The sequence below is a fragment of the Corvus brachyrhynchos genome, unplaced genomic scaffold, assembly GCF_000691975.1.
Source record: "Corvus brachyrhynchos isolate BGI_N302 unplaced genomic scaffold, ASM69197v1 scaffold21, whole genome shotgun sequence".
Lineage (NCBI taxonomy): Eukaryota > Metazoa > Chordata > Aves > Passeriformes > Corvidae > Corvus > Corvus brachyrhynchos.
The window spans coordinates 6,897,745-6,906,628 of record NW_008236924.1 but is presented as its reverse complement, the minus strand read 5'-3'; the positions used below and the strand labels follow the sequence as shown (position 1 = coordinate 6,906,628).

Below are 8,884 nucleotides of genomic sequence, written 5' to 3'. Positions count from 1 at the left end.
TCCCTAAATAAGTTACGTTCAGACATTCATTCATATAATTCAGATAATTAAGAATAGATCCTTCTGTTGCCCTGCTCTAAACAGCTAAGAAATACAGTTATTTTAGTTTATGTACTTCAACTTGTCTTGTTTTTAGGGTCAGTTTTGCTCAGAATCTGCAAATCCATAAAAATGTCAGAGAGCATGGTTTGTCCAAGTCAGGCTGTAAGTCGCATGAAGGTTCCATGGCTTTCCAGCTGATGAAGCTGTCTCTGTGCTCTGTAGAGATGTTTACAAGTGTTTTCTCAGAATGTGTCTGTGCACGTTATTTATGTCCCTTGGCAAACTCTTCAGAAAAATGGGAAACCTGCTGTAGAAGGCAGCTTTGGTAAATGCAGGGGGAAATAGTTTTAAAAATAGAAGTTGCCTGGTGTTAACAGATAGAAAATAGGATTTCTACCTAAATGTATTGGCCTTGAGGTCTGAACACGAGAATTGGGTTTGGATATGTGAAATCAGGTGGATACTGATGTTCTTGCAAGACAGGCAGTGCAGCAGGTAAAGGTTTTATATGGTCCTTGATGTCACTGAAGGAATGGCTGGCTGGAGTCTCTGCCGTGCTGGGAGCTGACGTTTGTTTGTGTTTGTTTGTGCCCAGGGCAGCACAATTACCTGTGTGCCGGGAGGAACGACTGCATCATCGACAAGATCCGCAGGAAGAACTGCCCCGCGTGCCGCTACCGCAAGTGTCTGCAGGCGGGCATGAACCTGGAAGGTAACACAGGCAGCCCTCAGCTCGTGCCCCAGCCAGGGGAGGCCCTGCCGCTGGGGGCAGCGCTTCGGGCACCACTGGGATCTGTTCAAAGCAAGTGCTGCGTTTTATGAGCGTTGTAGTGAGAGACAGGAGGGTTTGTGCTGCAATTTCTCCTGTCTGTGCTCAGTTGGTGTCTCTGTACGTTCAGTAGAAGTGAGTCACACACACAAACCAGGGCTGTTTTCCGTTCCTGTCAGCACATACATCTCATGGCTTTTTCATGGAATGTGAGACAGCAGAGCTCTCGGAGAACACCTGGAGGGAGGTGTAACACCTGCGGGAGGGTGTGCTGTCTGAGTGACCTGACACTGAGACCACGGAGGACAGGGATGGGAGTTGGGATTACATCTTCCAGCTGAAGAAAATGGAAGTATTTTTGTTCGTGCTGTGGATACTTCTTAAATAGCTGTCAAAATTTCTCCAGAACTAAAGGTTGGTTAAATTTAACATATCAGCACGTAGTTGTTCTCTGCTGAGTCCTGAATGGCTTGTGAGAATCTGAAGGCCACATCAACCAGAGATTTAGCAGCAGTTGTAAAGTGGCATAAAACACTTTTATTAGTGTCAGCTTCGTTTTATGTTTGCTGGTTTTCCCTGAGCAGCAGAGATTAACGCAGCACTTACTAGTGCAGTTATCCTGGTGGTATCTGTATAATCAAAATTGTCAGATAAAATAAAAACTTCAAAGATGTATTTGTCAGCTCCAAGGATGAATGGAATTTCATTTCAGTCGGTGATACTATCCTTGGTGAGATGCAAGTGATGAGTTAAGTTTAAGAGATCAGTGAAGCACAGGCTGGAGGCTGTGTTAGCACATCCTTCCTTCCTCTTCTGCTCCCAGCTCCCTCAGGAGGTCACAGCACCACTTTCCTGGGCTTCAGGGGACTGTACCTGCCCTTCCAGGCACATCCCCTCCTTCAGGGCGGACATTTGCCAGAGGATGGGATGGTGCTGCTCCATTTGTTGAGCTGTTGTCATGATCTGTGCACAGGAGAGAAGGGTACAGCCAGAATCTATAGTAGTGGGTTCTGAAATAAGTCCCTAAAGGACATCAGGTGCTCTGTGAGTGTCTCCCAGGATCTGGATTCAGGTTTTGGACACTCCCAGTGGGCTAGACCTCATCCTTCAGAGGTTAGAGCAGGACAGGCATCTTGCCGGCTTCTGGTGTCCATTGGGGGCAGGTCACTGCCCTGCCAGTGTGGATGGGAACAAGGACAGGTAACACCAGAGCCTAAAGGCAGCTTAAAGAATGCCAAACCCCACAGGTTTGGTTTTGAGGTGGAAAAGAATGCATTTTGGTTAAGGTTTATTTCTATTTTTTTCTCTTCATAGTTGTTTTCAAAATACACTTGTGATATTCATATATTTATCTGTGTGAAAAATTACTCTCACAGTAAGGAATAGTTCTCTAACAGTAAGGTTTAGCACTCCCATTGTATGCTTTTCCCTTCCTGCATCACTTTCAGTAGACACCAGTATTGCAGTGTCAGGCTGTAGGACATGGAATCAGAGAATCATGGAGTGCTTTGGGCTGGGAAGGTCCTCAGAGCTCAGCCAGTTCCACCCTCCACTAGCCCAGGTTGCTCCACGCCCTGTCCAGCCTGGCCCTGACACGCTGAGCTGCCTTTCTGCAGCACAGAAATGCAGTGGGATGACGTCAGGTTCTTGTCACTTCTCCACGTGCAGGTTGGAGCCCTTCCCAGGGCAGTTTGTCTGAATTTTGGCACAGAGGATCCTAGAGAACAGTGAGGTTTTGGAGGATGGATTTTGTTATGTAAGTAGTTGGAGAAGGTGGGAATAGGGAAGCTTTTATGGCTGAGAGGGAAAAGGAATCTAGGAACTCAGCAGCACAAAATGGAAGAACCCAGAGTAGTGTGAAAGGGTGAAAAACACCCTGAAAACAAGAGAAAACGGGGTAGATCTGAACAGCTGGAGAATTGGTGTGCAGAAAAGCAAACTGGGAGGCAGCATAAAGTGCAGAAGAGACTAAAATCCAGTTTCTTTTATCTTGTCTATTTTAGGGTCACAGTTCAGGAATGACTGTTGTTTAAAAGATAATTAAATTTGCATGTTTTTTAGACAGTAATTTCTTTTTGAAAAGTCCCCAGCTGCATCCTCAGTGCAAAAACAATGGTTATAGCAAACCAGTGAACGATCAAAAGAGATCCCAGTGTTCAGCCCATCAGTCCTTGGGCCCCTTGCACTCACCTGACTTCCTGCTGGACTTTTTCCAGCAACCTGCCCTGTTTTGGGTATCTCTCGGTTTCTCATAACCTACAGTGGATTTCACTGTTAGATATTGGGTAGAAAACTAACTTATTTTTAAATTAATGAATTCATTCATTCATTCATTCATTCTATCGTGCAATATTTTAATTGGCCTGTTCTTGTCCTGAGTTAAAAGTGGCCCTTTCCAGTCACTTGATAATTTTCTATTAGGTTTTTTTTTGCCATAAAATTATTAATGTTGGAAAGGACCTCAAGTCCATCAGTCAAACCTTTGGTCCTGCTTATCATCCTTTTCTGGAACTTTCTTTTTTCTACTGCATGTTTTTTTGGGCATAGGGGACTGGAAAAACATCAAACTATCAAGCTGCAGGTACCAGAGATTTATGCAGCCCAATAATGATATTTTGTACTCCAGCCTTTATTTCCTTGAGTTCTCATTTCCGCTCCCACCGTTAATTGGTGTTCCTTGGCACCCTTTCTCTTTGTGATGTGCTGGAAGAAAAGATTTATTGTTAGGTTTTATGCCTGAAAAAAATGGTCTCATAATTTTTTTGGCTTTTCATGCCACATTTTACAGTTAAACTTGGCAATTAAGGAGTTTTTTTCTGCAGTCTTCACTTGGAATTTATTTCAGTTTTTTGAGGAATCTTTTGTTCTTTCAAATTCCTCGCCCTGCTTTGCCTGCAGTGGGCTGGTTCTGGTTCCCAGTTTAGAAGGACAGTGCCTGGTGCCCGTGGCTGCCAGGGGGTGGTGGCAGGTGCCTCGCCCACCTGGCTCAGGTGCTTGGGCCATCTGCCACCAGGCAGGGAGGAGGAAGCCTCTGCAGCCTGGTGGATGCCAGACTGCAGGAGGTTGGGGCTTGGGGGGGTTTTGTTTGTTTTGAACAGAAAATCTTGGATGCTCTTCTCTCCGTGCTGAGTTTATCTGTGGGGGTTATCTCCTGTAACGTGCCCTAAGGAGCTGGCTTTAAATTAGTGGTCTTTTTATTATTTGAAAATTAATTGCAAAGAAATGCATTATCTCAACCTTCTTTGTTTTTTTGGTGAGGTACAACTATTTATCTAAGTCAGGACTGGTAACAGCCTAATAAAAATTCTTGCATAATAATTTGTCTTATCAGATCTGTTTATTTTGATTATCATTTTATCAGGCTTTCTGGGCTGGAAATACTCCATCCAGGTGTCTGCAGGAAGCTGAAGGCATGTGCTTCTAAATTTAAGTCAAAGCAGTTCATTCGCTCTTCAGAACACGGATAATGGGGCAAAAAATGCCAGAATATGAAAGGATTTTGAAGCAGCTGTTTCAAAATTGAGACGAGAATAAAAAGAAGCTCTTTGCTCCAAGGGAACAACTGTTGCTATTCCCCCATTGCAGGCTTGGCACATGTGGCCAGTCTACAAAACTTTGGGAAAACACAATTTATACAAGGTCTGTAGAGGATTCCTTGTCTTTGGCAGTTGTTTTCCGAAGGCTCCGTGGTAGCCAGAGGGAGGAGCGGGTCCAGGAAGGGGTTCTGTGTGCTGGCACTGCGGTGTTGGTGCATTTTGGGTGCTCAGGGATTCTGAACAGGTCAGAAGGAGCTTGGAATGCACAACCACATTACGTGATGCTTTTATGGGCTACGGATTTATCTTGGAAGTTCCAGAGCAGAAATCAATTAATTAACGGAGGCACCCAGGGAAGGAGCTGGGCTCGTTTGGGCTCCATTAAACAGCGAGTTCCGTGTGGCCGCCTGCATCCAGGAGAGCCAGAGCCAAGCAGGAGACTCCATTAGGGGCAAGATGCTAATAAAATTGTTGCTCCAGCTTTTTGTAGTTTACAGTTAACATCTCTGTGTGATGTTTTATTTATTTGGCGAATGAGTTTTATGGTTTAATTACGCAGCAGTGATTTATATGCAAGAGAGCTGGCAAGAGAAAAAGCTCCTCCTGCCCAGCATTTAAAAAAAAAAAAAACCCTGTTTTCCCTGGCTCGAGAGATCCAGTAACTTCTTACCCATTAAATATCTTTTTTTTCCTTTCTTTTGCCTAGTTTCTATGCTTAGTATTTAAAGGAACTTTTAAAGTGTGCAGTCCTGCAGATATTTCTAATGGTGGGATTGGGCCTTGTATTTTAGAGTCAGCCTTGTAAAGGACCTGCAGACATTACTGAACATTTTGAAGCACTGGCGTAAATGTGACTTTATTAAAATATGAAGTATTATTTTCACTGGAAGTTGACTTGGAATGAGTGCGAAGTTGCTGACTTCACAAACAAATGCCGCAGGTTTCACTGCCCCATCCCAGCTGTGGGGAGAGGAAAGCGGCGTTTCCTCTGCTGTGTTTATCTCTGTGTGGTCATTTCCATGCCCTCACCTGCGGTTTCCCCACCCTTTCCAGCTCGGAAGACAAAGAAGAAGATCAAGGGGCTGCAGCAGGGCGGCGTGGCGGGGGCGCGGGAGGCTCCGGAGGCGGCGGGGAGCAAGAGCATCGTCCCCGCGTCGCTGCCGCAGCTGACGCCCACCCTGGTGTCCCTGCTCGAGGTCATCGAGCCCGAGGTGCTGTACTCGGGCTACGACAGCTCCCTGCCCGACTCCAGCTGGAGGATCCTCTCCACACTCAACATGCTGGGGGGCCGCCAGGTGGTTGCTGCAGTCAAGTGGGCAAAGGCAATCCCAGGTAATGCACGAACACGGGGAAGGCTGCCTGCAGGCTTCCTATTGAACCTGAATCCTTCTTTGTTTTCCCTCAAAGCTGTACAGATGAAGTGTTGGTAGTATCGGGGCTTGTTTATGTCTCAGGTACTTCCAAAGCAGAAAAGCAGAAAAAATTGCAGATGTGAACATTTATTTGCTTCAAATTAGGTAATTTTACTTGAACACTTTGACCATTGACTACTAAAATTCCTATTAAAATGGATATTTGTTGTAAAAGTATTACTGAGAGCTATTTGTATTAGCTCTGTCTCCACCTCAGATTCACGGGCTCCCAGGATGGTTTTGGTTGGAAGGGATCCTAAAACCCATCCAGTGCCACCCCTGGCATGGCCAGGGACACCTTCCACTACCCCAGGGTGCTCCCAGTCCTGTCTGGCCTGGCCTTGGGCACTGCCAGGGATCCAGGGGCAGCCACAGCTGCTCTGGGCAGTAAAGAATTATTTCTTGACTGTTTTTAGCAGTGAGGTTCTCTTGACTTCTGCAGACCAACATCACTGTGCTGGCTCATCTGGGCCTGCGTTCGTGGATGGTTCTTTTCTGACTCCCCCTCACTGTCCAGCTCCAGGGTGGAAGTCAAGGCGTTATTTTCTCTCCAGCTCTGTTCAAACTGACTCTGACCTGGGCAAAGAGGGAGGTTTGCTGCTATTTTGGCTCCCATCTAAAAACACAGTGAGACACGGAAGAAGTGATGTCAGATCTCAGCCTTGGACACAACACATGGCATCTGTGTTGGAGAGGCCAAGGCTAAGGGGAGCTGAAGATGTTTGTTCCTACAAAACAAAGCCCAGCGTTTATCTCCCTCTCACCCCTGTCAGTGCTGTTCACTACCTGTTCTCAAAAACCCTGGCAAAAACACCTCCATGACGCATAGGTTGCCCAAAAATAACATCACAGAACAGGTCTGCCAAAAAAAAAAAAAAAAGAAAAAAGCCTGATAATGAGATTTATGAGTCATAACTGTGTCTCTTTGAGCAGGGGAAATAAATTAACAGTGGGAAAGAAAGGCTGGAAAACTCCAATGCATCTATGTCCAGCTGAGATGTGACTGGAGAGATTTGTGTGGGGTCTGGTTGACAAGGGTGGGGCAGGTTGGACAGGCTGGACTCTGGTCTTGGGGACTTTCCCAACCTCGGTGATTCTGGGATTCTGTGTCAGGGCTGTGTGCACTGGGCAGTTGTGCTGAATTAGCTCAGTCTGCTCTAGGAGAGGTTCACACATTTCCTTCTGGGACAGGTTTTTGGGAGACCATCTGGTATTCCCAGATCCAGATTTAGATTCCATTTTATAAAACACTTCTGTGTTCATCATCTCTGCTGCACAGTTTTTGTAATTAGCCAAACCCTTCAGGTTAGAGCTTATGCTCTCAATGAAAATGCCAATCTTCTCTTTAATAACTACATTAATAGCAACTATTCTTACAATTTTTATCTCCTTTCTTTTGTTTGCTTAGGTGGTTCCTCATGAGTGTTTAATTTGTATATCCTGCTGCTGGTTGTAGCCCATCAGCCATGCTGACAGCATGCCAGCATTCCTTGCCAAACCCTTTAGTTGGGATTTCAAAATAACCTTTTCCTGGGGAGGGTTTGAGCACAGATTTCAAGGTTTGACCCAGCAAGATTGGAATCACTTTGAAACCCTTTCTTTGTATTTTGGAGGCGGTACCTGGTCATTCCTGGTGCCTCCAAAGCCAGGGGCTGTGTTCAGACCCACCAGGTTTGTTAAACGTTCATCCACTGGCTCTGTCTGTTGGCACAGCTTCAGGAAGCAGCTCTTTAGATGTTATGAGCTCTTTAGATGTCAGATGCTTAATAAAAATAGATAAAATCAACTTGTATTCAGGCTCTAATAATGGCTCCGTATGGCATGATAGTTTCTTGGTAAGTGTAGGCTGGATCTGATAGGAACTGATGCAGCAAATCCAAAGCTGGTGGCATTTTCAGACTCTTTGAGGGACCAATTGTCAGGTTTTACTCATTTCCTCCTTGTTCAGCTGGCTCTGTTCATGCTACACAGGAGATGAGAAGCAGTAAATGCTGGTAACTAATGCAGTACTTGTAGGTTCAGTGTGCAATTGTTGTTGAATAGGCACAAAATCTGATATTAGATCATTTATTGTCTAGCAGACTGGTCTCGTGAAAAGTAGCAAAGCCTGTTATTTTTGGAGGGCAGCCCAGTGCATTACAGTGTGTGTGAACTATAATTGTTGCCTGACCATCACTGCCAGATAACCACGCACATATATGCTGTGATTTTTAATATTGCATCCCTTTTACTCCCTGTAGTACCTACACACTGATAACACAGCAGTTGTGCTGCTCATAACCCTGCTCCTTTTCCAAGTCACACAAGTTTTTTGTCCTTTGTTGCTTTTTTGCAGCTGACACCATCCCCCCCCTCAATTTTTATTTCTCCAGGTTTCCGAAATTTGCACCTGGATGACCAAATGACCCTCCTGCAGTACTCCTGGATGTTCCTGATGGCTTTTGCTTTAGGCTGGAGATCCTACAAGCAGTCCAATGGCAACCTGCTGTGCTTTGCTCCAGACCTGATCATTAACGAGTGAGTAGGACCTGCCAGTGCTGGGCTCTGCCTCGGGGGTGAATCACAGGGTGCTGAACCCTCCCAGAGATCCCACACCAGCCTCTCCTTTCCCACTTGTTTTTTAGCAGCAGCTTGCTTGGCATTTTTCGCTAAGTCAAACGGAAGGTAATTGAGATATTAAGTGTATTTATATCCAGAAGTTGTTGTGGGAGGTGTTTGTGCTTTAACATTCCATATTGTGACGGTTCCTGCACCATTCACTAGAATCATTCATTTCATCAGAGCCAACACAGTCAGAGCTAAAAATACACCTGGGATGGAGAGAAGGGTTTGGCAAATTGCATGATGTTCTGTCTGTTCAGTGTATCAAAGTGGCAGTATGGCCCTACCAGTGCCAGAGTGAAACATTTCTATCTGGTCTGATGAAATTAGGGCTGAAAAGACCAGGTTAAAGATGGAAGAACCTGCCTGATTTATATTTTCTTGTTGAACTTGTTGTCAACTTTCAAGCAAAGTTGAATTTGGTGGAATGTTTGAACATACTTTTTCTTGCACCACACATTGTTTTCCTTGTATTTTTCCAGATTTGTGCTGTGCAGTAATTCCATGCTGTAGAGGAGGGAAAG

At 45.2% G+C, this 8,884-nt stretch overlaps 1 protein-coding gene across 2 annotated transcripts in view; it reads left to right on the top strand.

Moving 5' to 3' along the window:
- NR3C1 (nuclear receptor subfamily 3 group C member 1) overlaps positions 1–8,884 on the top strand; it is a 59,980-nt gene that overhangs the window by 38,359 nt on the left and 12,737 nt on the right. For both annotated transcript variants that reach the window (XM_008629028.2, XM_017728255.1), the window contains 3 exons: positions 638–754; positions 5,401–5,679; positions 8,132–8,276. In XM_008629028.2, coding sequence (XP_008627250.1) covers positions 638–754; positions 5,401–5,679; positions 8,132–8,276 — 541 coding nt within the window. The remainder of the gene's footprint in view (positions 1–637; positions 755–5,400; positions 5,680–8,131; positions 8,277–8,884) is intronic.